The sequence below is a fragment of the Fusarium subglutinans genome (genome assembly GCF_013396075.1).
Source record: "Fusarium subglutinans strain NRRL 66333 chromosome Unknown NRRL66333_c0000237, whole genome shotgun sequence".
In the NCBI taxonomy this organism is placed as follows: domain Eukaryota; kingdom Fungi; phylum Ascomycota; class Sordariomycetes; order Hypocreales; family Nectriaceae; genus Fusarium; species Fusarium subglutinans.
In genome coordinates, this window is record NW_023502300.1 from 13,699 (window position 1) to 39,631 (window position 25,933).

A 25,933-nucleotide genomic window follows, 5' to 3' on the forward strand; every position below is an offset into this window, starting at 1 on the left:
GAGCTACACGTCATGAATGAGCCTAGATGAAGGGTATATCCTGCAGTTGAAGCAGTAGTAGAATCGTATAGCTACGCGTTTGGCTGATATGATAGTTTACAACCTCAATATACTCTCGACACCCTTATCCTCAATGCTTCACGGCGTCCTTGCGGCAGCACTATCGTGATGTTGAGAGCTTAGAGTCATATTGTGGCATAATACCAAGGAAAGGTCATGCCGGAGGTTGCGTATGGCGTCGATAACGATGGATCAGATGCCGGCTCACGGACACTTCGTGATATCATGATTATGCACGTATACGAGCTATCCACGCCCTTGCGACCGCTATAGACGCAAACGACCACTCTAAAGTGCTCATGTGGTCACTTAGAGAGGGCGAGAACGTTCCGTGCGAGCCGGTGAGGACCAATGAAGTCGGTGGTCCTGGACACCATGATAATCGCAGGAAGAGGGGTAGAAGCCACAAAGTCGGATGCATTCCTTTCCGACTTGGCGTTGAATGGTACAGATTGAACATAAAAAGGCCCCGGAATCCCTCCCGTTATCCTTCTTCACCATCCCATTTCATTATCACTTTTACCTTTACTCTTTGCAACTACTATTCTTATCGTTTTGGTACTCGTACCATCGTCTGCCAAATCTCTCATACTCTGTAAAAAGATCCTCCAAAAACACTTCGGAAAAGCCTTTTAAAATACCTTAAAAAAGCCTCCTTATATTTTGTTTATCATCGCTTTTGCCTACCTCACCGCTCCACTCTATCGGCACGTTACGCTGCCTATATCTCGAACGATTGTACTAGCTACTACCCGTGGCTACAGCACAGTTTACACGTCAATCACACCTATTTCGTCACGCCTTCTTTGGTAGGTAACTTCTAATTTCACTCAATATATCACTCTGTGTTCCGAATACTGAAGTGTACATATTTCTAGTAGCAGCTCAAGACTTATCTGCAGTCTTGCAAACCTTGAAGGTATTGTCAGCCATTCATCACTCTTCATATGCCCCAACTCACTCTTAGAACTATAGAATACAGCTACCTCAGCTACTGGACCAAGTAGCTACCTACCTACCTATCAGCATACCCACCAGCCTACCAGCCTACCAGCCTACCAGCCTACCAGCCTACCAGCCTAGCTTGCCCGCCAGCCTGCTAAAGTGTCTACCCATTGTTATCAGTACAGTATCAGTCAAAGCGATTGCATTAGTCCAACATGCAGGCCACCAATCACGAGAATACCATGATCGAGGACCTCGAGTACATGAACATCGATGAGGAACTCAGCGAGTTCGATGATGATCATATCGACGGTGGCGAGATCCGGGAAGACGAGACCCTCCTGAAAGAGATCACTATCTGGAGTGTCAATCTCAAAGGGGCTCCCATCAGAATCCGCCACCTCGAGACTGCACTGAGACTCGCACCCGAGAATGAGCGACCTCTTGTCTTAGCCATCCAGGACCCCCCAAACCGCCTTGCATTCCACAATATACCAGGATACAACATCTTCTTCTCCTCTGACCATCCTATTACTGAGGAGCAATACCCAACCTGGCGTAATGGAGCCTCGGCTACCGGGACCAACGCTACGACGAATGCTACCACCAACGCTGCTACCAACGCTGCTCCCACCGTTGCTCCCATCGCTGCTACGTCTGATGGCACTTCAGGCGCTACCAATCCGCCCAATGGCACTGACCCTCCAGCCAGTGCCGCTGAGCTCTTGATGCACAGCGTTTGCTTTTACGTCCACAAGTCTATCCCAACTACTTCTTGGAGAGCGATAATGGATACCGGAGTCAACAATGGCCTCGTAGCTACGCTTCAGATCCTGACTGCCGAGCGCATTCTCACGATTCACAACGTCTACGACCGCAATAACAGACTTGACCTGGACGCTTTGTTCGAGCGCATCGACGACACTACAGGGGATGCTGTCCTCGTTGGTGATTTCAATCTTCATCATCGCAGCTGGAGCGGCCACACGAGGAACGAAACCGCGAAAAGTAGGGACTTTTACGAGAGAGTCAGCAGCAGCAACATGCAACTGCTTACTATTCCCGGAACCATCACCTATTCCAACTCCCAGGACGAGTCTGTTAGGAGTTCAACCATCGACCTGACCTTTGTGAATCGGACCATTGTTCCTCACGTGGTGTACTGCCGGATTCATTCGGCCCCGGGTTTCCGAAGCGACCACCGCATCATCGAGACCAAGATCACTCGCTCCATCGGAACCAAGGTCCGAACGAAGGCTTGTTTAGACAGGGTTGATCAAAAGACCTTCATGAAAGAGCTTGCCAAACACCTCCCTCCCAAGAGCGACCCTCTCAGTACTCGTGAGCAGATCATCAGCTACCTCTCCAAGATCATCCAGGCCTTGAGGGAAACCATTCGTTCGGTTGCTCCCGTGATTGAGATTGGCCTTCAGAGGAAACGACAAACCATCCTCGAGAAGCAGTTGAACGACCGAGTGTCTAAAGTGACTGCTCTCCAAGAGTCCCCTAGAATAACACCAGAGATCCAAGTTCGGATTAAGCAACTTTGACGGTACATCAGGAGGGATAAGCGAGAGCTGTGGCGCATGTTCACCGAGGCGGAGCCCCCATCTATACGCAAGACCTTTCATTTGGCCTCTTTGGGGCAGAAGATCCGTCGACCCGTGGAATCCTCGCAGCTACCTACGATGATCTATGGCGGCATGGAGAATGCCGATACTCCTAAGAAGAAGGTCAGCATGTTCAAGAAGGTCATCTTCCGCGCCAACAAAGGCCCCAAGTCCTGCAGAGCCCCAGTCTCTGCAGACTTCACTGGTCGCGGGGAAGAGATGCATATCCGACAGAGCTTGACCGACAAGGAACTCGAGGAGATCATCAAAGGTTTGCCGAGATGGAAGTCGACCGGACCCGATGAAGTTCCGTACGAAGCCATTCAGCTTGGAGGCGACGAATTGCGATCTCATCTTTTGCGGGCTTTCCAAGTCTGCCTCAATATGAGCTACCACCCGGCCAACTTCAAGGATGCCATTCTCGTCATGGTACGCAAGTCAGGTAAGCCTGCTAACATGCCTACGAGCTGGAGGCCTCTCGCCTTGCTGTCATGCCTCGGCAAGATTCTCGAGAAGATTGTGGCTTCAAGGATGCAAGAGGCCCTCAAGGCAAATCCACATCTTCTACCCGCACGGCAGTTTGGCTGGAGAACGACTTCGGAAGCCCTCGAGTACATGCTTGACAAGGTTTACAGCGCCTGGGCCCTGGGCAAAGTTGTTACCATCATGGGACTCGACATAAGCGGTGCTTATGACAATGTCTGGAGGCAGGCTCTCATCCAAACTCTGGCTGACAAGGGTTTCCCACGATGGATCGTCGACATGATTCAGTCTTTTCTTTCAGATCGCACAGCAAGCTTTCACCTTCCTGGTATTATTTCCGACCGATTCGATCTCAACACGGGCGTTCCCCAGGGTTCGCCGCTCTCGCCTATCCTTTTCCTCTTCTTCGCTGCTCCCCTTCTCCAACGCGCAAAGACCTTCTCGGAACACCCTGTCGAATTGAATGGCAAGAGGAGCAAAGTCAATCTCTCTGCATTTGCATTCGTGGACGACATTTACCTCATGGCCATATCAGACAGTTACGAGGCCAACTGCAAAGGTCTCGAGATGCTACACGAGAGCGTCATGACCACAGCAGACGAGCTGGATCTTCGTTTCGGGGCCGGGAAGTACAAGATTATGCACTTCAAGAAACAACAGAGCAAGAAGGGCCATAACAAAGTGATCCCCAACATACCCGACTTTCACGAGGAGCCGGTACTCAACATGAAAATCCTCGGCGTTATTGTCAGCAGTGACCTTACTTGGGGAGAACACATTACGACGATCATTGGCAAGGCGAAGCAGAGGATAGGCTACTTGAGCTTCATATCTGGGCCGCATTGGGGTCCAAACCTCAAGACAATGCGCCTCTTCTTCATATCCAAGATTCGACCTGTCTTTACATATGCCTGCGGAGCGTGGTTCATCAGAAGGGAACGGGACGAAGACAAGATCAGCTATCAGATCAACAACAAGCAGATGAAGCGTCTTGAGGATGCTTACACCTTCTGTCTTCGCAAGATTTCCGGGGCTTTCTACCGCACTGCTCCACAGATTCTGGAGAAGGAGATGTTCGTCGAGAACATATGGACAGTTCTTCACTCCCAAGCCACTCTACAACGCGCCAAGTTACTCTCCTCTCCTCGTCCGTTGTGGCGAACAGACAAGACCTATAACTTCTTGAAGTCTGGGGTTCGCAACCCGTATGATGATCTGAACCTTGATGCCTGGGCATGCGTCATCAATCTGTTCGAGTCTATCAACTTTAACGAAGATCCAGAGCGCCGTGAAAAGGGGCTGAACGCCCTGGCTGATCCAAAGGCTCGCAACATTAGACTGAGGAAGTTCATCAAGGTTCGAGCGACCCGAAGCTGCAGGGTCAGGTGGGAGAAGTATGTCCTCCATCGAAGGATTGAGAGAGCCAGGACGTCTCGGGGGGACAATAGTGCTCAGCTACCCGCTGCTCTCACGGAGCCTTGGGGTAGAAAGAGCCTTGGCTACTACAAGAAGAACATGTCCCGAGCCCAGACTACGATTCTTCTCCACTGTCGGACCGAGTTCATCGGACTCAAGGCCCATCTCTCCAAGACTGGCATCAAGGAAGGAGGCTGTGGCCGTTGTGCTTGCGGCAAGTTTCGAGAGACACCATTCCATCTTTTCGTCCAATGCGAAAGGCTCAAGGACGCACGCAAGAACCTTGAGGAGAGGGTCGGTCATACCAGCTATCAGGACTTGCTCACCAAGGACAGCCGGGTCGCTACCCAATGGGCCTTGAAGTACTTCGACATTGAGCAGTTTGACTCGGTTAGGTCAAAGCATAGGCAGTTCGAGTTGATCCCCGGTATCATCTCTCCTCGACTCGCGCAGTTGGACGATGCAGACTCACCACCTACTCACTCACGGACTTCATCCTCTCGCTTTTCCACCAGAGGGAGGAACACGCGGACTCCAGGCCGGCATCATCCTTACGCTCCGAGGCATACGACGCATCGCTCTGCTGGGCAGAGGAGAAGGCGTCGTTGACCGCACATTGCGCCTCTTCGTTCCCTCACTTTCACCACGAGATGCCTGGCGCAGTCTCTGGTGCACTCCTTCAACCACGACACCACCACTACCCTATCATCGCACAGTTGCCTGGTGCATCTTGCATTCCCTTGACCCCGGGTGGTTACCGCCTCGATGGTGGGTACCGCTACTACCTCCTGGTATGCTGAGCTATACCATGTCCATCCAGCTTCCTGGCGAAGGTGGATCCTCTACTGTCATGAGATCGAGGCTTGGTTCCTCTCTATGGCAATTTGAGGCGATCCGCTGGTCGGATTGCCCGTTTGAAGCTCTGCTTGAGGCAGAACTTTCCCATTGTGTTAAACCCGAAGTGTATTTTCTGTGAGTCCACTTCCGATCGCTTGTGAAGGCTTTGGTCCGATGCTGACTCTTTGCGCCAGAACCTTGTGATTGACTCATAAACTCAACTCCGCCACCACCTTCCGATTGCCCCGAACCTTGTAAGTTCATTTCACCATCACGACTCGGCGAAACGGACTGACTTACCCGTCCAGCCAGTCCAACCTTCTTGTATGACTCATCGAACCGTCGACTTGGACCTTTACTGACAGTTCAAGCTCAGCCACAATCGCACCGACATACGTGTTATCACGAAACTTTCTGTAAGCCTCTTTCCCTCCTTCAGCTCTCGAGTGACTCACAGGTTAACTTATAGCCAGTCAGGTCAAGCTTTTCTCGTGTGTCAGTATTTTTCGCCAAATCCAAATGCTGTGCGCCGTACCTGGTCAGTATCTCTGTTAGATGCCTATCTTATGTTAAGTGCCCAAGCTAAACCGCCGAAGCAGGATGTCAAATACGCCTCGTCCACTGAGCCTTCCGTAAGTTTCAAGCCCTTTTGACCTCGGTATCTGCCCTATACTGACTTTGGAAGACAAGTTGACTCATACGACCAAGGTCTCTTCGTACGTTGGGACATTCCACTTACATCACTTCGGAATACTAAACATAATAGCACAGCGCATCCATGATGTCAGAGACTTCACGGGGTATGTATTTCCCATCGATTCTTTAAGTCAAACCCGCCCTGCTAATCAGCAAGTAGTCGATTGCGAGCCATAGGTCGATCAGTGACTGGATCCAAGCCGTATTGTAAGTAGCATCCGACTCCTGGTATTCACGTACTTACACTTTCACACAGTTCTCTCATGAGCTCGATCTTCTTCTTCCTTTCCTCGTCCTTCTTAGGGTCTGCATCAAAGGCTCCCCATGCTCTCCTTTCTTGCCGGATGACTTTGATGACCTCTGGAGGGATGCCTAGGGCTGTTGCTGTACAGGTGAGGCCGTGGGTGCCAAGGATAGCAAGCTGTAAGTTTTACCTGTAAGTCTTTACTCATCTATTGTCTAACTATCGCCCAGGGATTAGGATGTCGCTGCTTATCTTGTCATATTCCCCGTTGGTGCTGTATCCAGTGACTTCGGTCCGTACACTTTGGAGGTTGTTGAAGCTTTCTGCTGTACGAAGCCTGTAGCTCTTGTTGTTGATTTCCTGCAGCCTGACAGGGAATTGGGTAAGTTTCGATATACGCTACAGGGTCTACATCTGACCGGGTTATAGTTGCTGTATCTGTGGGCATCATACGTGCAGGGTGGATCCATGCTGACAACTAGTCTTGTTGGTAAGTATTTGTTATCTTTATCCAACAGCCTGAGCCCTCTGACATGTCTAGGAGCTGCCATTTTGAAGATCTGGGGTTTTGTGGTGTTGAGCTAACCTTTCTTGGCCGACGGATTGGAGGTACGTAAGTTACCTCTGGACTTTTCATTCACTAAACTCACATCAGTAATTAGCATCTTATATGCCTCCAAGGCCGGCCAAAGAGTCATCTTTTAGGTTTTCCTGATATCAGCCTTTGGCTGTAGCAATTGGTTAGTCATTATGGTATAATGTCTAAGTTGTTAGCTAGATGTGTTATTTACAGTTGCGGCTTGTGGCTGAGAACTTAAATCAGCAGACAGAACTTAGTTTCATATAATACACTTGTATACATGTCTGTCTGGTTATTCATTGGTGAAAGTATGTTATTGACTATTACCCATAAGGTTAAGCTTTCGGGCGCGCCCCGATATCGCTCTATGAGTCATGTACTTCCGGTGGTCAGCCGCTTATAAATTACCTCTTCTTATCTCTTGCCAAAAACACTACTTTCTAATCTTTCCTCTTTAGTCCTCGCACTTGACCCTGACACACGAGACAAAGCTTCACGATCATGCCTCTCAAGACCCTCCCTGACACGCCAAGGGCTAGCTTCCTAGGTCTTCCCTTGGAAATGCGCCAGCAAATCTACCTGGAATACTTCACCATCGAAGGGGGATACGTCTACGACTCCGCAACCGACAAGATCGTGCAGGCAAATCATTGTCCAATTGACTTATCACTACGGCAAGTCTGCCGCACGATTGCACACGAGACATACGATTATCCTTTCACACTCAACACCATCACATTCTCCACAGCTTACAGACGGGATTGGAGAAAGAAGGCGGCGGCGCTTGACTTCATTCTATCCTACCACTGTCTTATTATTGATGCCATGCTTGCTCGCCTCAGACACTACTTGACTCCAGATATGTATGACACACCTAGCCAGCAAGACTCTAGATACATGCCCGACATCAAAAAGAGATTATCAGACATAATCGCCTTTGAGCGCCGCCAACCCGATCGCAATATTCATGTAAACACGGACTGTTTATTAAACGACTTCAAGAAACGTTGGGGAAATATAGATAATTGTGGCGACCTGACAAAGATATCTATGCATCACAACAATATTTCGAGGAACCGTGCCTATACCAATCTGCTGAGGCAAATTGCAAGCAAACACCCTCAAAAGTTCAGAGAGGCTATTGATGATCTTCTACCAGGGTGGGCTAAGTCCAAATCAAGCCCAACTTCAGACTTCTTCCATCTTGGTTTCGAGTTCTGGGCAATACCTTCCTTGCCCGAAATCACAGATATGGTGGAGCGGTTTGGTTTGGGAGAAAGATGGGATAATTTAGACCCATGGCGCTACAGCGAATATGACAAAGAGGGCTACACTGGCACTATGTACTGCTACCAGCGCAAGCATTTCTTTTCAGCTGCAGCCTTAGCCATCCGCTTCCTGAAAAGCATCTCACAAACTCAGCGCCTCCTCATCACCAAGTTGACTCTGAACGAGGATAGAATGGCCGTTGGAAATCCCGAGTGTCATACAATTGGTTTTATACCCTTTATCAAGGAAAACCCCAAGCTATTCGTTAAGCAACGGGTTAGCCTCTGGCGAAATATTTTCCCCAGGGGCTGCGCAACAGAGCTAAGCTGTTTTCCCACGGCCAACGAGTCCATCATTGAACCCGATGAGGGTATCCCGGGTCCACATCAAGTGCACTATCAATGGGCAAGCAGGATCATTTCCATTTTCATCATGCATACCCTGGAGGCGCTGAAAGAAGGCTTGCCACCGAATTCATACTCCCTTATCCTCGATGGAGAACCTGAGATGAACCATGCAACGGAAACTTTCCGATATCTCATGGATCGCAAGATTGCCTGGATGACCGCAAATACCGATTGTGTGGCCCAGGGAGTCCTCGCATCACCAAAAAGCCAGAATTACCCGCTTCAAACCTGCTCCTCTACAAGCGAACCTGTTGTTGTCCATGACAGAGATTCGATCATACAGTGCAATTTCACCCTGGACCAGCCCTGGAACTACAATGCTATTGCGGGGGACAACGGCAAAACAATTAAGGGTTGGAAATCGGTCAACGCTGTCGAGCGAGATTATGGCGATGATCAGGATGGCTTGTTCGATGTCTCGAATGGTAAGGTAGATTGGATGCAAATCAAGGGCGAGTATTTTGAAATGAAACCTCGCTCTGACTTATCGGAAGGGGAAATCAAGGCTCTTAAATCTGGTGGTTTACGTGAATAACTAGACTCTATAGCAGTTTACGCTGGACTACTTCCCAACCGCTCCGTATACCTGCGGTGTCATTGGTAGTAAAAGAATCCACATCAGCATTCTAATAAATCAGGGACATATCTTAGCCCACCACGTTGACCAAAGCCGTAGCCAAGCACCATGAGTTTCCGAAGTAACAGGGTCAGACAGATTGCCATGGCATCAAGTTGTGAGACGGGCTCTTTGATCGAGGATGTCCTTCAACAGTAGCCGTCTTCTCATGTGTCATCATGGACCATACAATAGACAAAGTCCTCGAAGTTTTAGTTTACTTTGGATATTATGTAGCTTTACGCGAAATTGAGCCTAGTTGTAGTAAGGAGCCAGTGACGCTTTGTATTATTGGCTTGGTCTCATCCAATGACAAGTGCCTCGACACGCGTTCCAATTGGCCAACGATTTTGGCCAATCGATGGCATCATTCTTGTATGAACGCCATTGGTAAAGTATTCCTGTCTACGTGTCAGAACTGAGATTTCTCAGGCTTGTTGAATCTCCCGATGCACCTTACGAAGTTGCAGCCAGGAGCAGATCTCACAGACGTCGGAGACATGTAATGGTGTCTACGAGAACCTTTAGCCTAAGTGGCAAAAAGACTCAGGTAAGATTTATATGCTTTAGTAGAATTCTGGGCCAGGTTGTTCCACTATCCCGATTTATAATCAGAAGCTTGACTTCCCCTGTAGGTGTATACCCTGTCGGTGGAGGGAGGAATGCACAGTTGGTAATTCGACCACTTTTTATTGGTGTAAGCCGTGCTTCTTCAAATCCCCAATTGGCAAGAATCGTCGCCATCAGGTCATTTACAGTCTGTGCACGGCACTCGGGTATTTCCAAATCAGAGATAACTGCAACATTACACGGCCAGTGGATCGGAACCTAAACGAACCCTTGATATTTAAAGAAGCGGGGTAATAAAGACCAAAGTTGCTGTAAAGAGGCATTTTAACTCATCCTACATTCTCGCAGGTATCCGTGATGCTACTGAAGCTGCCATGGTGATTCATGGGCTTGATTCACGGGCTGCTGCCTTTATCGGAATTCTCGTCGTCGTCGGGTATCTTGTCTCAACAATTCATCAATGGGCTCGCCTGCGCCATTTCAAAGGCCCTACGATTGCAGGCTTCAGTCAGTTGTGGTTGATCTCACGCGTTGGTGGTGGTCGTACCCATCTTGACCTTTGGGAAGCCTGCAAGAAACATGGTGAGTGCAAAGCCGGTGACATCTTGGTCAACCCGTCATAGGGTTCTTTTATTAGGCCCTTTCGTCATTAGCTGTGATCTTGTTGTACATAATGCCACTATCTCGACTTTGTTCCACCATACCATAGCTCGCAAATTGACACCAGTGGACAGGCGATATCGCACGCGTTGGACCAAACGACCTCATCACGTCCGACCCAGATTTGATGAAACACATGCTCAATGTGCGCACACGATATAAACGCTCGAGCTGGTACGACGCCATGCGCTTGGATCCAACAAAAGACAACGTCCTGTCTCAGCGCAACGATGACCTGCACGCCAGTACCCGTTCGAAAATGGCAGCAGCATATTCCGGCAAAGAAGTTGACACCATCGAGACCACAGTGGATGAGAACGTAGAACGCCTACTCGAGTTGCTCGACACCGAATACATAGCCAAAAGGAGACCATTTGACTTTGGATACAAAGCTCAATATTTCACCCTCGATGTCATTTCTGCATTGGCCTTTGGCGAGGCGTTTGGCGACTTGGAGACTGACTCAGACGTGAATGGTTACATCACTGCGATGGAAGAAAGCATGCCGACCATCATAACTACTACCGTAATGCCGTGGATGATCAAATTACTGCAGCTTCCTATCTTCCGAAGCATGCTACCGTCGGAGAGGGACAAAGCCGGCGTCGGTAGAGTCATGGCGATCGCGAAGAAGGTCGCGGCGGAGCGATTTGGCCCAAACCCCAAGGTTCAGAGAGACATGATTGGCTCGTTTGTTTCGAGGGGGCTGCTCCAGTATGAGGTCGAATCGGAGATCCTGATGCAAATGTGAGTCAAGGTTTCACTCTCCGTCTCACATCACCAGGTAGTTAACACTCGACAAGTCTAGCAGGCGCTGACACGACCGCGACTGCCATTCGAGCAACTCTACTCTACATCATTACCAACCCCCGTGTAGTTCATGCCATGAGAGTAGAGATCGACAATGCGAAACTAAGTATGCCAGTCGTCACAGATGCCGAAGCACGCGCGATGCCATACCTCCAAGCCGTTATCAAAGAAGGTCTTCGAATCCACCCGCCAGTCGTTGGCCTCATGAGCAAAGAAGTCCCTCGGGGTGGGGATACATTCAAGGGGCAATATCTACCTCAAGGTACCAAGATCGGCTACTGTGCGTGGGGCATATTCCGCCGAACTGACATATGGGGTGAAGACTCCAATGAATTCCGTCCAGAAAGATGGCTGGATTGCTCTGAAGACAAACTTCGTCTTATGGAAGGGACTCTTGAGCTTGTTTTTGGATATGGGCGGTGGCAATGTCTCGGAAAGAACATTGCGCTGATGGAGCTGAACAAGGTATTTGTTGAGGTAAGTTCAATACGACTTGATACAGGTTGTTTCGAGCGTGTCTACTAATGCTTCAACGTATCTGTAGCTAGTCCGGCGTTTTGACCTCGCTGTCGTTGATCCGATCAAGCCATGGCAGTCGGTCAATGTTGGCGTCTTCCTGCAATCAGAATACTGGATCAAGGGTTATAAGCGAGAAAGCCTTTCGTAAATGTCTCCGAACGTTTAAAATTATGGCATTCATCTGCTCCCTTCTATGGAGTGTTTCAAGATTTGCGAAAGAGACTTGAGAAAACCACCATGGGCCGCATGGCAAATGAACATGAATACCGGAAGGTTGACAGAAGATAATAAAAGAATGCTTTGACAGAGCAGAACAGTGATCTGGTTGTATTGAACGTTTCTCAACCTCAACACGAGGTATGTCTGGTAAGCATAAGGCGTGAGCAGCTACTGTGACTCGAGGTATAACATTTCATGAGGGAAAGTCCTTAAATCGTAAGTTTATCCGACCCGCATGATCCAATCAGCCTACTATCCAACAGCTGCTCATGATCCGATCCAAATGCAGGATGCAGCCACGCGGGAGGCAAAATTACGCTTTCTGCTTTACAAACACTCTTTATGCCAAATCATCCTCATTCCAACGTCTCCCATTGATCATCCAACGGCCAGCAAAGATTTCCGCTATAAGCCAACAATCCAGCTTATTGTTCCAAGTCGTGACAGGTAGTGGGCGTAGCAGTAGGGCGAGGTCTTCCAACCGTGCAGCTTTTCGCTGGTAAGATGTGTTGGTGATACAAGAACTGACAACCTACAGCATGAGATGATGATTGCCCTTATGTGCAAGACATAAACGTCCAGGAGGCCGGATCATGCTACATCCACCAAGACGGCCGCTGATGGCTTCGGGCCAAGTACATACATCTTATACCAAGGCCAGAAAACCTCAAGTGCCCAAGTTCTTAGTCGCTGGGCGCCAGCGATGACCTGGAACGTCGACAGCAAACTAGCAGTCGATCCAAAAGAGCCATGCGCCGTAAAAAGGGTCTAAAAACACATCGTCAGTACATTCAAGTCACAAGCGATCAAAGCACACTTACAGTCTTGCCATCGACAAAGGTCGAAGCCACGAATTCCTAGACGTGTCCTCGGACAATTATCCCAGGGATAAAGGCTAAGTGCACCAAGGCGCTGCCAGCAAGAGACTTCAGATGTTTCCACTGGGCCGCATGCTATACGCCCATTTGAAGTTCCGCCTTTTGCGCCATCTGCGCACCGCGCTTCGTCTCAATACTGAAGGAAATAGGTCGATCGAGGAGGCGCTGGAAGCTGGTGTGGTTGATGCTGTTATCCGTGGCGCTAGCGCAAATTTCGTCGATGAGCTTGGTGGCATTGAGAAGGAGCGTGTCCTGCTCGGGGTTGATGAAGCTGGCGTAGTCGACCTTCTTACCAGCGGTGGCGTTGATCTTGTACTCGGGGAGGATGGAGGCGGTGGTGCTGTTTGTGGGTTCTGTTAGCTATGGCTGGAGTGAGGAGAAGCGGGTGACACACCAGGATTTGAAACCATCAAGCTGTGTCGGGCAAGGGTTGGTTCCGCGGAAGATAATGTTGAGGAGAGAGGTGTGAACATGGTTGTTCCAATACGTCTCATCGGCCTGATACTCGTCGCAGTCTCGAGCGTCACTCACAACTTGTAATACATCGCCAAGTTTGAGTTGTCGGTGCAAGGGCTGCGGATAACGCTCTTTATCGTCGTCAAACCTATAAGGCTTGAAACGACCATGGGCAGTCGTCTTTTCACCAAGATCGTTGATCTCGCCCTTTCATTCGTCAGTCAACCATGGTATGCCAGCAGAAACAATGGCACCAACCTTGAGATACACCGGGACAACGCCCTCACCATTTCCAATTTCTTGCATGTCGTTCGCCAGTTCAACTAGAGATGCTGGAAGAGTATCGTCCGACACGTCGAGCTTTACATGGTCAAGTCCATCTTCCTGATACTTGAGCGCTCGCAAAGCCTTGGTGGGAGACGAGGTACCAGATGCACCAGTACTACCAGTGCGCTGGGAAGCACGATCATCAGACAGCGAAGGCTCAGCTCTCGGGGTCTGCTCATTCTCCTCGTCATCATCCTCAACTTGACCACGGCGCGCGAGCGAGGGGACATGGCCCATCGTTTTGCGCTTCTTGGCCACAGGAGTGACTGGTGGCATCTCCTCTGGTCCAGACTCTGGTGAGTGAGGCGGCGAGGGAAGAACACCACCGACAGAGAGGGAGCGCTTCTTGGAGATAAGTCGCGCGGGATAAGGGGAATGGGGAGGGATGTCGTTGAGCCAAAAAAGAATGCGTCGGTTGATGCCGTTCATGATGCATGCGGGAGAGAAATGCGAGATCCTGGCAACGCTGCTGAAATGGATCTGAAGCTGAGGCCAAAGTGGAGTCAGTTGGTGATGCTGGGCTCTGGTTCACGCGGCAACTAAAACTTGCCAGTGTCAATTAAGAGTGATTCAGCGCAGCCTCGGTACAACAATCTTCCGCTTATGAACGCTCATTTCAACCAAAACCCTCTACAACGATCATGACCAACAGTGCATTCCACTGAACAATTAAGTAAAATAGTATTTGAACCTAAGAGTTCTTTGGTAGAAAATCCGTCATGATTCTTCGACTGCGTGGTCCTGATTAGAACAAGGCTATCATCATCGCGATGTGAGTAGGTTGGCTTGTCAAAAGCTTTGGGTCGCCAAGCAATCAACAATTAGAGGGCGCAAAGAAATGTTTGAAGGTGAGGATTTCTGGCAAACTTGGTGATGCACACCTATTTTCACATCGCGTAAGAACTCTTGAGTTTCTGTTATTACTGCGTCATTTGAGCTGTGTGTATTGTTTGTTCTGTTGATACACAAATACAGGGTAACCAATACCTCATCACGCTCAACGGCCAAGCCGACCAGGATCCAGGTACTGTGGTCCAAACCCCCAAAGCTCGGAAAACCTAACCCCCCAAACACTGTAAAGTTTAATTGTTTATCTTATATCTAGTTCGGTCATTCCTCGGTAGTGCGTGTCCTAACCAACTCTGACTCTTTTTACTTTCAATTAGCCAGCATCTCACAGAAATGAGCCCGCAGAAATCGCACAAGACACAAATTAGATCCTTAGTATGTTCTACGCTTCATCTAAAACTTTCTCCTAGTGTAATTTTATGTTTTATGCCCTATGGCCCTGTCTCAAAATAGCAGCCGAGTACCTACATCAAATCAGTTGGCAGGCCCAAAGATTGTATCACAAATTACCTACAGGATTATTCCAAGCAAAGCCATCATGAGGCCGATGATAGACTTATCAGCAACGTCTCTGCCGGAAATGTACCAGCCGATAGCAACAATGATGCAAGTCTTGCCGTGAGCCACAACGGTACTAGTCACCGGACCCATTTCCGCAATGATGAAGAATTGGGAAATGTTGACCAATGCTGCGAAGATGCCAGACTATATGACTTGTTAACAGAAGTTTCATCTCAAGAGACAAAAACAAGTTTAAGGCGTACCATCAAAATCAAGACCCAAAGATCCAGAGACAAATCTTCCTGAGCAGGAGCCTTATCAACAAAGGGTATAAAGTAAAGCAGCAGGAACGCAGAGAGGGGAGCTTGGTTGAGTAACAGCTGCATGCTTGTCATACTCAGCTGCCGTCTATAACTCTCAAGCCATACTGTATAAAGTGACGAAAAGAAGATGCCTAAAAATGCAAAGACAACACCCAGCAGCCCAGTGGTCGCAGCACTCGCAGTCGTGGCTTTGGTGTCAAAGTACGACACCATTCCGACACCGACACAGGCCGGAACCAGTGCCATACAAGCATAAAAAGGAAGAGTAGCTCTATACAGCACAAAGTTCATAGCAGCGACACAAGGTGTGATCAGAATACGAGAGATCTGGTAGAATGGGACAGACGAGTATGCTAGCGAGAGGTTCGGGAAGATGACGTTCAGGGCCATGACGGTGGAAAGCGGTATCATCTGTCGAACGGCGACGGATTTAGGTGTGAAGAAAGCAAATCTAGGGCGGGAGAGGATGAACAGCACGAGGCCGGTGATGGTGAAGTGAAACGCTGCGAAAGAGAGTTGTGCATGTTTGAGGGAGTTGCCAGAGAGGATAGCTTTGTTAGTGAAGACCTGAAATACCGTAAGCATCACAGCCACAGCCACGTTCGAGAGAGGTGAGAGAGTATACAATCAAGACTGTCGCAACAACATTGACCAACGTCCAAAAGATCGACTTGATCGCCGAGCTCGAAGCTCTACGCACAGGCTGTGCCGATTCCTTCTCTCGTACATGTTCATTGTGTTCAGACAGAAGGGGTTCATCATCGTGAAAGAGCTCATTGAGCTCAAAGTCGCTCGGTCGTCTACCGAATTCTTCATCATCGATGTTGGACGTCTGAGGTGAAGAATCTATCGTTGTCGCGGACGGAGACGGAGATGGTACCTCCGGAATAAAGTACAGCTTTGAGTCTGCTTCTCGTGACATGATTGGTTTAAAGAGTGACAGAAGTTGGATTAATAGGCATAGAAGAAAGGTGTTGAGCTGTTCGAGATGAGAGAAAGGTTGGTGAGGCAAGGCGCGTGATGTAGGTGTAGTCTAAGTAATTTAACTCAGAATGACACATATTCAAAACCCTTTTCGGTGAGCGCATCAAGCTCACATGTAAAAGTAAGAGATAGGGATAATGACCTGTCGTTTGACTAAGTGCCTGGAAATCGAAGCTTACTTTCTCCATCTTCATATCAGGGCTGATCCCCTGCGCACAGAGGGAGCTGAAGCTTTACTGCCCCCCACGGAGCAACTCTATTTCTAGAACAGGATTATGGTAGAACCTACCTATTTCCACACCCGATAGGGACATCAGAGAGAACGGAAGCTTAAGAGTTAGAACGAGGATACTAAAATACACTTATTAAAGAGTCCCCTGAGACTAGGCCAAATTACCTAAATATTTCCATCCCTTAGGGTGAAGGCTTTGAGCTTTCTTGCTCCCCTACTGTGGCATGCATTTAATGGGGAAAGGCAATCCCGTTCGTGTTACTAGACGAGAAAACCAGCTTTGCCTAGTGTAAGGGCGGAAGGGTTAGCCGGATTTGTCTCATCCCTTGAACGGCAAGGGATAGCGCCTGACAAGATAGACTAACAGTTGTTGACGACACAAACTAGACTAAAAGGATAGCGGGCCTTGGAGGGGTTATCGAGGGGTCGCTTAGTCCCGAACGACTGTATGCTTGAAAGTAGCTAGCGTATAGCCAAGCGAGCTGCATTTGTGCGTCAGCTTCTGGGCGATGTGCCTTGTGTACTCGCCAGCTAACAGTCAGTCTAAAGGTAATTAAGGATTCTTAAGGGTCCTGAGCGGGTGCGCTACCGTAGTGCTGAGATCTTGGCAATACATCGCGAGCATATAGTAAGACAGTGGAATGACAAAGCATCATTGGTGATGTTCATAACAAGTAAGGCTTGAGCAGGAACAAAATATAAGGACATTTCTGGAACCATTCTATGAAGTAGTTGAAGCGGCTTCGGCCGTAGTCGTCGACGCCACAATCTGACCCATGCGATTATCCCCAGGACATCTCTCCTTCTCAAGCTTCATGCTAAGAATAATATGTATCTCCGGGCAATACTTCAAAGCCTCTTTCCTAGCTTCAGGGAACTTCCAGACCTCTTTGTCGACCTGATCCCCATGGGCTCGAAGGTTGTACCCCATCGGTTGCAAGGTGATATTGTTCTGAACAGCGAACGGTCGATCTGAGGTCATGGCTAGCTTTGCATCTGGGAGGACTTCGAGGCGTGGGCCGAACCATGAGTCATCAGTTGCGCTGTCGTTGTATCGTGATTGGAAGCTTAGGATCTGCTTGATGGCTGAGACGCGACGGAGAGAGAGGTCGCCGTAGACTGCGAGGTTCTTGTTTTCTCTGTTGCTAGACACATATTAGTTGGTAGAGAAGATGGGGAAGAGGTGAGCTTACTCTGTAGCACCAGCCCAAGTATAATCCAGCCAGTCATTTAGGCTCAACTCCGAGTTGGCACATAAAATACTGTCCGAGCTGAACATTAAGAGCCACTCAACCCCAGGTAGGAATTCGTCATAGAATCTCGTATCAGTAAGAAGACGACTTCTATCCTCCCTCGATCTAATCTTCCATGGCTGCGGCAGCTGCATCATCTCAATCTTGCCTAAACCCTGCTGAACCTGTATTCCAAACGCTCGACCGACAGTCCACACGCTTTTTTTGGATCCGACAAAGATGAATCGCCAGTCTGGCGGCACAACACCGATCATGTGGAGGATGAGAGGGACGAGAAGCGGTAGGGGCTCGGGTTCGATAATGAGCGCTACCTTGGAGGCGTTGTAGTTCTTTCGAGGATCATTGTTGGGGGACCAGTCGATGGCGATGGAAGGGAGGTTTTGGCGGGCTGAGGCAATGGCGGGTTTGCATTGTGGGAGGATGATGAGGGCGATGAACCATCTACGTAATTGTTAGATGATAAGCGGTTGGGGGATGTTGTCGCTTACGCAGATAGTAATGCTACAATAGCAATGAGGGGAGCTTGAAGAGAATCTCGCCGAAGCTTCAATTTGACAAAGGAAGGCATCATTATTCGACTTGAAGATTTGACAAGGAATGGCATGAATTAGTGAATGCATGAAAGGTAAGTCATGAGGGGGATGAAATGGCAGGTTCCTCAGTGACCCTCTTGGCTTGGGAACACGGGACCCCCAAGAACAACCCACCATTCAAAGTTAAAAGAACAAAGTGTCTTCATGTTTGTCGCTAATGAATTAGCTGGTTTTGATCGACAGGTAAAGCATTGGGGATGAGTTTGTGGCGTACTCGGACTGGTCCATACTGTTTTTGGCAATCCCTGCGCAGGGTCTGGCACCAAGGTTGGACTAGATTCACCGGACAAAGCGACACCCCGAGCAAGGACGATAAGAGTTCAGCTCGATTCGCAGTGCAGTCTCAGTCTATGCAACCGTACTCATTTCTGGGTAAGCAACTACTTTCAGTGCCTACCATCGCCATCAACCTCTACATGTCATCACGATGATTACTTCAGTGTTCCAAGCGCAGCGACGGCTATCGTCACTGTCGCGGATCGCTATTATCGCTTTGATGGCATTATCTGGGTAAACAGACTCCTCCTCTAATCAACGCGAAGATACTGACAACAATTGCAGCATCCTCATCATCCTCAATCTGACAGAAGTGCCGCTACCGACCCTCCCGAAAATCACGCTCCATTACGCCAATCAGTCCATATACAACGAGTCCAAAGTAGCTCTCCTCGTAGAAAACAGACCGCAGCCGATCATCGCGCCTCTGATTCTCAAGTTCATGTACCAAATGCCGCCAGACTGGAAGTTTCGCTTCATGGGCTCCAACGAATCAGTAGCGTACGTGAATTCCTCCGCTGCGATGCGCGAGCACGTCAAGTCTGGGAAACTGGATTTGACGTACATACCCTCAAATATGAGCACTGCCGGCCAAGAAATGATTTCTCGTTTCTTGACGAATTTATGGCTGTATGACACTGTGCTACAGCCGGCGGAGATGCTGCTCGTCTTTCAGACGGACTCGATACTCTGCGCGAATAATAAACGAACGATTGAGGAGTTTCTGGGATACGACTACGTCGGAGCACCTTGGAATACAGGAGGACAATATGGTGGGAATGGCGGCTTGTCGATCCGTCGGGTGAGTAGTATCGTCAGCATTCTGCAGAACCAACAGCGCACCGACAACAGTGATCCCGAGGATGTCTGGCTCTCAACACGCTTGGGCCATCATGTCGACGGTCGAGTCGCAAATGGCTCTATATCCCAGCTTTTCTCAGGCGAGATGAACGGCGGGCCTGGGGAGGTAGTACCTCAGCCAAAGTGCGACGGCGACTACGATGACGAGGAGTGTGAGCATGTGAACATGATGAAGCAGATGGAAGAGCCTGGACGACCGGGGCAGTGGGTGAAAGGTATAGATAACTGGCGGGAAGGTTTCTATGAGCCTATGGGGTATCATATTGGTGGAACGGGCTACATGCATGGGAGTATTTGGGGGACGAAAGAGAGAAGGGAGCATATCTATAATTATTGCCCTGAGGCTAAGATGGTGCTGGATATGGATTGGGCCTCTTTTGTACCAGGGAATTGTGCGAAGGATTGGTAGATGTTGATGGCGATGGCATTTGGAAGCACGTGGTTAGCATAGAAAGAATAAGATCGCGTCATTTTCAACGTGTTCCTCGCTGAGCAGTCTGATAGGGTGCATACAAACAGGATTGAACGGCTTGAAAAGTTGCGGGAGGTTATGTGTGGTGATAAGCGCTCGGGGCCATACGTAAAACCTGAGAGTAAAACTTCTGGCTCACATTTTAGACTTTATATTATTCAAAGAACCGAGAACGTCCAGTAAAATGAATCCAGAACATGTAAAGAGAGCTTTTCTATCAACGAAGCGACAACTAAATTACGGAGAATGATGAGAACACTGGCAACTACTGAACCCCGGCAGCCTTCATCCTCTCAAAACACTGCCTGTACGCATCATGAACCTCAGGGATCTCATATCCATACCCCTTCATCTTCTTCACCAACTTAGTACTATCCAACTGACAATTACTTCTTCCAGCCTTGATCACCTTAGACTGCTCCTCAATGCTAAAGTTCTTCCACGTGAACTCGGGTCGTACAATCTCCTTGAATAAGCCGAGCACCTCGTTATGTGAGATAGCCCCGGGGTTTGTAAAGTTATAAACCCCAGTATCTTTGTTCTCAGCGAGGATGATCGACGCAGGGAGGAGGTCGTGGAGAATAGTATTGCTATTGGGTATGTCGACAACGAATTCGTACTTGGAGATCTTGGTGACGAAGTTGCGGGGGTTGAGATTGTCGCTCACTGGCATGCGAAGACGGAGAATCAAGACATTGTCAAAACTTGCCAAGATCTAGAATCATATTAGAAACGTAGAGACATTCTCAAGATTTATAACACTTACAGGTTCAACGTGGGCCTTCGTCATCGAGTAAAAGCTCCCATCAAAGTTCGGAGCGTCAGTCTCCTTGAACCCCTTCCCACCGATGCGATGCTCCTCATCGTACTGATAAATGCACCCAGTAGCAAAAACAGTGCAGTGAATCCCTCGTCGAGAACACTCATCCGCAAGCGTCAAAGTCCCAATGACATTGGAAAGGACCGTCTGCGCCTTGTTATCCTCACACCAATCAACATTAGGTCGACCAGTACAGCCCGCAGCGTTAAGGACGTGCGTTGGCTTGAAGACTTCGAGTGCTTTGGCGACACTGTCACGATCTTCCATGCGGACTGTCGTGCTGTAGACCTCTTTGCCTTGGCGGAGGAGGAGGTCCTTCAGAAGGCCGGCAATCCAGCCGTTGCCGCCCCATATTAGGAAGCGGTTGGGTATACGAATGTGCAGGCCGTTAAGGCCATTTGCGCCGTCGGTGTGAATTCCAGGCATTTTGTTGAATGTGTTGTAAAGTTTAGTAGGAGTGAAGTACGAGGAGGAATGAGGAACGGTGGTGAGCTGAGAATTTGGGGGGTGAAAGAAGTTGGTGCGGCAAGAGCTGAAAGGCAAGCTAAGTTACATAGACTTAATTAACTACGTGTTTGGGCTCGGGTTTGACCATAAGCACCTTGAGGTCGATCGGGTAAGTTGACGTGTTGAGGCAAGAGGCAGGGATCCAGGGATCCAGGGATACAGACAGTGAACAAGAAGATTGGCACTATCCCATTACCCGCTGAGCTTCGTTGAACGGGTGTCAGTTCCGCCGCAAGGGATAAGGGGTCAAAGGGGAAAACAGAGTTTGGCGTATCGAAGCCTTCGAAGGTAGTCACCCTGGCAGGGTACGGGAATTGCTCGGAAATACGAGAGTTGAAAACGTCCTTGGGAAACAGGGATTAGAATAGAGAGCCTTTTCAGTTGTTAATAAACGGCAATGCTTTAATACTCTCGATATCTGCTAGAAGAAAAGCTTTGCTTGAGTGATTTCCCATCAAACCACGTCAGTTTGTCATATCAATCACAGAAACAATGGGCTATAGCTTTCTCCCCGAGCGGGATATTTGGCAGCACGCGCCTATTCTAACGGGCAGCACCAAGTTTGAACCGCAGCAGGATGTCAAGAACATCATGATCACAGGAGGCGAGGGCTTCATGTAAGAACTACCTAAAAAAAAGTGCCATAGTCTGACCATAAACAGTGCATCATGGCTCGTTCGACACCTCGTCCTTACCTACCCCGGTGCATACAACGTCATATCATTTGACAAGCTTGACTACTGCTCCTCCCTCAACAACACACGCGCTCTTCGCGAAAAACCCAACTTCACCTTTTATCAAGGCGATATCACAAGCCCTAGCGAGGTTCTAGACTGTCTGAACCGGTATAACATTGACACTGTCTTCCACTTTGCAGCGCAATCGCACGTCGATCTCAGTTTCGGAAATTCATACAGTTTCACTGAGACAAACGTGTACGGCACACATGTCCTACTTGAGAGTGCGAAAACCGTAGGAATCAAGCGGTTTATCCACATTTCTACCGATGAGGTTTATGGAGAGGTTGCGCATGGGAATGATGATCTTCCTGAGGCGAGTATTCTATCGCCGACGAATCCGTATGCTGCGAGTAAGGCTGCAGCGGAGATGTTGGTTAATTCGTATCAGAAGAGCTTCAAACTGCCTGTTATTATTGTGAGGAGTAATAATGTTTATGGACCGCATCAATACCCTGAGAGTAAGTTCTCGCCTTTTGTTTCGTTGCGTCGACTCTAATCTTGGTGGTAGAAATTATCCCCAAGTTTATCTCACTACTTCACCGCGGTCAACCCGTGGTCCTTCATGGAGACGGTAGTCCCACTCGCCGGTATCTATTCGCAGGAGATGCCGCCGATGCCTTTGATACTATTCTTCACAAAGGCGAGATCGGTCAAATCTACAACATCGGCTCAAGTGACGAAATCTCCAACGTCGAGCTCTGCTATATTATTCTTACCGAGATGGGTATCGATGTCCAAGACACGAAGGACATCCAGTGCTGGGTGAAGCATACTCACGACCGTCCTTTCAATGATATGAGATACGCTGTTGATGCTACCAAACTGAAGATGCTAGGTTGGACACAAAAGACAAGTTTTGATGAAGGGCTCAAGACGACGATTGATTGGTATAAACGCTATGGTGATAAGTGGTGGGGTGATATTTCTCCGGTGCTGACGCCTTTCCCTCAGGCTTTGAGCAAGCAACAGGAGGAGCAGGCAGTGACGCCGACAAGTCTCCCCGAGGTTTAGGACTTGCTAACTTATTTCTTCAATACATAATACACCATTTCCGTTGACACTTTAGTCGCAATCCCCCATTTCTCTGAGCGCGGCATAAGCGATAGCAGCACTGACCCCTTCCTTTGAAACCCTACCTACAACTAGTTAGCACTAATATACTCATGTTCAGGGAGCATAGTACATACCAAGGCAAGGATACTTCTTTGACACCCAGGCATTTTCGTCAGCAGGGTCGGAAACGGAGGGGGGAGGTGGTATGTAGAATGAAGCCTCGCGGCTTAGGTCAGAGGCGGCACCATGTGATGCTGCATCGGAGCAAATGGACTTGGCCTTCTTGGAGGCCTTGCGGCTCAATTGCTGGTTCAATATGGCAAGATTGCCAGAGGTAAGCTTGAGCTCGGGAATGGCCTCGCTCTTTGGCTCGATAGGGAGACGTTCAACCAAGTTGGCAGTGTCAGCAGCTGTTGTGGACTGAGGCTGAGACTGTGGCTTGGGCTCGTCCTGATCAGGGTCCTGGTTCTTCTCGTCTCCATGCACGCCGTGTCGCGCGAGGCAGTTGGCGACCTGCTTCTTGGTGCGCTCATCCATGCTGAAGAGAATATGGTAGTAATAAGTAGTGTGGAGAAAGGCGCTAGTTAAAGATTGTTTTGGCGATATGGGACCAAGGTTGGGGTAAGCGGCAGGAATGTTGTTTGGGGAATGATGAGGTGGAGAAATGGTGGGGTAAGGTTCAGAAATAAAGATGAAAAAGAGGCGTGTGGCAAAATGTCTTCCTATACTCTACAAAAGTCTAAATATCCAGCAATAAACGTGAAACTTGAAAAAAAGGTTAAAGGGCAAATACAGAGTTAGTCGCTATGAAGTTTAGTTTCACGAGTCTTGCGAATAAGACAGCATAGTAAGGTGCCCAATATATCATGCCTCATCTTCTTCATCGTTGCTGCCCCCCTCTTCAGAGAGCTAATGCGTCAAGTAAATCAACTAATACATGGAATATATCACCATCAAGCAGGCCTTATAGCAACAGCACAGGCGCGCCCATTATCTCAAAGCATGCAGCCATATTCCAGTCTGCACCAAGCTCCCCTCTCCTACTCCACACACACTCCAAAATCCGTACCGCCTCTCCCACCCGCCCGAAACACTGCAGTGACCCAGACGCCGCCGCCAGGTCCCTAAATCCTTTCTCCTGGCTCACATTCGCGACGCACCCGGCCACGCAAAACGGCCACACTGCGCTGCGTAAGATCGCAGGGTCCTCAAGCTCTTGGAGCAGGCGAAGAACCTCGCTTGCACTCTCGCGGACACTAGAGGTGTCAGGCTTCCACCCGATTGTCACTATGGCGAGGTATATTTGCGCGGCGCGGGCCCAGATGCGAGTCGCTGCGGCTTGCTTAAAGAGATAGCCGGGATCGCTGGATCGATAAATCACAAGCGCTGTATTTCCTGAACGAGCGTAGCGCCAGTCAAACTAGATAAGGAAATATAATAAAGTTTAAGATGTTTATCCTAGAAAATAAGAAAGTGTTAAATAAACTTAGGCAAATTTAGGTACATTTAGTATAGAGTTAGAGGATCTTAGACTAAGTATTCTTAGCACCTAACTTAATGTCAGAAGTCTTCCTACACCCTGGGACTAGAGTAGGTTAAGACCCTTGCTAAGCTAATCGTCCTAGAACTTGACAACCGAAGGTCCCGGAATAATGTACTTCGCATCACTCCACTCATCCACAAACACATTATGCAGCAGCCCTGGATCCTTAGAAGAGTAGAGATCCGTCGCAAACACGCCTTCAGGCTGTGCAGTACCGTCTCCCTTGACAATCAGGTTGATGCATTGAGGATACATCTGAGTTGACCCTTCTGCACCTCCCGCATGAAGGGCGATGATCTCATGTCTCAGGACATAGCTTCCAGGAGCCAGCTTAGCCGGGATCGTTATGTTCCATGAAAAGTCCTCATCACGGAGTTTATTATTCGCCCAGTAGCCCGGCTGGCCAGGGACAGTTCCCCTCGTCAGCTGCCCCAACTCATCGATCTTGAAGAACTTCAACTTGGTCTTGTCAACCTTTGTACAATCGTCGTTCGGACAGCGCGCCATGTAATCCAGAACAGGCCCCCAGTGGGCTTGTGGCCAGTCCGACTAGTGCACCGTGATGGTCGTGCCGGCAGCAACGTCTGCGGTCAGAAGCCCATTGGTGGCGTTGAGGTGGCAGATGATGTCTGGGGACGCCAGTGCGCTCGCGGTGGAGGTGACGAAGCCGTTGTCTTTGGCGCCGTTTGTCCAGGTGATGCTGTCTGGTTGAGTTACGTAGGGGACCTTGGTGGGGTCATGGCCGTAGTAGCTTTCGTCGTTGATGAGAACCTCAGATACGTGGCCGTGAGCCGAAACCTTGAACGCGGAAAGAGCACTGAGGGTGGCGAAATGAAATGTCCTTGACAACATTTTGTAATGATCTTCTGGGTAGTAAATTAATTTATAAGAGGGGAACCAGCATGGTCAACTTGGTTGTTCATCTTGAAATTAGTACGTGACTATCTTATATAGCTCTCTGGTTGCTATTAACCATAATGGACAAGATGGCCAGGAAATCATGGTTTCATTCGGTAGACCATGTTCCGTATATCTCCTTTTGAAGCAAAATGATGCTTTTTGGTAGATTCTCCGCCCGAGGAGCCATTTTGAGAAAAAGGGTAGTATTACGCGAAGTCTTCATGACGGGTCTAGCACTATTCTGATTGGATGCTTAGATGGCATTTTCTCGATACTACAACATGCCAACTGTTTCCGAAGTCTCTTATCTAGGCAAGCTTTTACAGTTCAACAAAATCTACAGCATCGAGACCTTTTATCATTCGGGTGCAACTTTTGCAATACCGTATTCTTCCATCTCACTTCTAATCCGTTTGGTTATGAA

General features: G+C 48.9%; 10 protein-coding genes across 10 annotated transcripts; 5 read left to right on the plus strand and 5 right to left on the minus strand.

Moving 5' to 3' along the window:
* Window positions 1–1,220: 1,220 nt before the first annotated feature.
* On the plus strand, window positions 1,221–6,423 carry FSUBG_11842 (uncharacterized protein; the record flags this gene model as incomplete). The annotated part of the gene is made up of 6 exons (XM_036676568.1): window positions 1,221–2,482; window positions 2,567–4,909; window positions 4,968–5,486; window positions 5,723–5,767; window positions 5,926–5,983; window positions 6,304–6,423. The coding sequence occupies 6 exons, from the start codon at window positions 1,221–1,223 to the stop codon at window positions 6,421–6,423; spliced, it is 4,347 nt and encodes a 1,448-aa protein (XP_036532665.1).
* A 949-nt stretch (window positions 6,424–7,372) lies between these two features.
* On the plus strand, window positions 7,373–9,082 carry FSUBG_11843 (uncharacterized protein; the record flags this gene model as incomplete). The annotated part of the gene is made up of 1 exon (XM_036676569.1): window positions 7,373–9,082. One exon carries the CDS (start codon window positions 7,373–7,375, stop codon window positions 9,080–9,082), a length of 1,710 nt encoding a protein of 569 aa, XP_036532666.1.
* A 1,025-nt stretch (window positions 9,083–10,107) lies between these two features.
* On the plus strand, window positions 10,108–11,870 carry FSUBG_11844 (pisatin demethylase; the record flags this gene model as incomplete). The annotated part of the gene is made up of 4 exons (XM_036676570.1): window positions 10,108–10,315; window positions 10,468–11,140; window positions 11,197–11,680; window positions 11,748–11,870. 4 exons carry the CDS (start codon window positions 10,108–10,110, stop codon window positions 11,868–11,870), a joined length of 1,488 nt encoding a protein of 495 aa, XP_036532667.1.
* Window positions 11,871–12,894: 1,024 nt separating this feature from the next.
* Window positions 12,895–14,031, minus strand: FSUBG_11845 (uncharacterized protein; the record flags this gene model as incomplete). The annotated part of the gene is made up of 3 exons (XM_036676571.1): window positions 12,895–13,159; window positions 13,214–13,482; window positions 13,534–14,031. The coding sequence occupies 3 exons, from the start codon at window positions 14,029–14,031 to the stop codon at window positions 12,895–12,897; spliced, it is 1,032 nt and encodes a 343-aa protein (XP_036532668.1).
* An 844-nt stretch (window positions 14,032–14,875) lies between these two features.
* On the minus strand, window positions 14,876–16,197 carry FSUBG_11846 (solute carrier family 35 member E3; the record flags this gene model as incomplete). The annotated part of the gene is made up of 4 exons (XM_036676572.1): window positions 14,876–14,915; window positions 14,966–15,156; window positions 15,216–15,842; window positions 15,976–16,197. The coding sequence occupies 4 exons, from the start codon at window positions 16,195–16,197 to the stop codon at window positions 14,876–14,878; spliced, it is 1,080 nt and encodes a 359-aa protein (XP_036532669.1).
* Window positions 16,198–17,212: 1,015 nt separating this feature from the next.
* FSUBG_11847 (uncharacterized protein) lies at window positions 17,213–18,315 on the minus strand (the record flags this gene model as incomplete). Its single annotated transcript, XM_036676573.1, has 3 exons — window positions 17,213–17,636; window positions 17,685–18,185; window positions 18,233–18,315. 3 exons carry the CDS (start codon window positions 18,313–18,315, stop codon window positions 17,213–17,215), a joined length of 1,008 nt encoding a protein of 335 aa, XP_036532670.1.
* A 449-nt stretch (window positions 18,316–18,764) lies between these two features.
* FSUBG_11848 (uncharacterized protein) lies at window positions 18,765–19,883 on the plus strand (the record flags this gene model as incomplete). Its single annotated transcript, XM_036676574.1, has 2 exons — window positions 18,765–18,847; window positions 18,899–19,883. The coding sequence occupies 2 exons, from the start codon at window positions 18,765–18,767 to the stop codon at window positions 19,881–19,883; spliced, it is 1,068 nt and encodes a 355-aa protein (XP_036532671.1).
* A 328-nt stretch (window positions 19,884–20,211) lies between these two features.
* Window positions 20,212–21,192, minus strand: FSUBG_11849 (dTDP-glucose 4 6-dehydratase; the record flags this gene model as incomplete). Its single annotated transcript, XM_036676575.1, has 2 exons — window positions 20,212–20,661; window positions 20,713–21,192. 2 exons carry the CDS (start codon window positions 21,190–21,192, stop codon window positions 20,212–20,214), a joined length of 930 nt encoding a protein of 309 aa, XP_036532672.1.
* A 573-nt stretch (window positions 21,193–21,765) lies between these two features.
* On the plus strand, window positions 21,766–23,024 carry FSUBG_11850 (dTDP-glucose 4 6-dehydratase; the record flags this gene model as incomplete). Its single annotated transcript, XM_036676577.1, has 3 exons — window positions 21,766–21,890; window positions 21,936–22,471; window positions 22,522–23,024. The coding sequence occupies 3 exons, from the start codon at window positions 21,766–21,768 to the stop codon at window positions 23,022–23,024; spliced, it is 1,164 nt and encodes a 387-aa protein (XP_036532673.1).
* A 51-nt stretch (window positions 23,025–23,075) lies between these two features.
* Window positions 23,076–25,461, minus strand: FSUBG_11851 (endoglucanase IV precursor; the record flags this gene model as incomplete). Its single annotated transcript, XM_036676578.1, has 5 exons — window positions 23,076–23,149; window positions 23,201–23,604; window positions 24,227–24,430; window positions 24,725–25,083; window positions 25,168–25,461. 5 exons carry the CDS (start codon window positions 25,459–25,461, stop codon window positions 23,076–23,078), a joined length of 1,335 nt encoding a protein of 444 aa, XP_036532674.1.
* Between the last annotated feature and the right edge of the window lie 472 nt (window positions 25,462–25,933).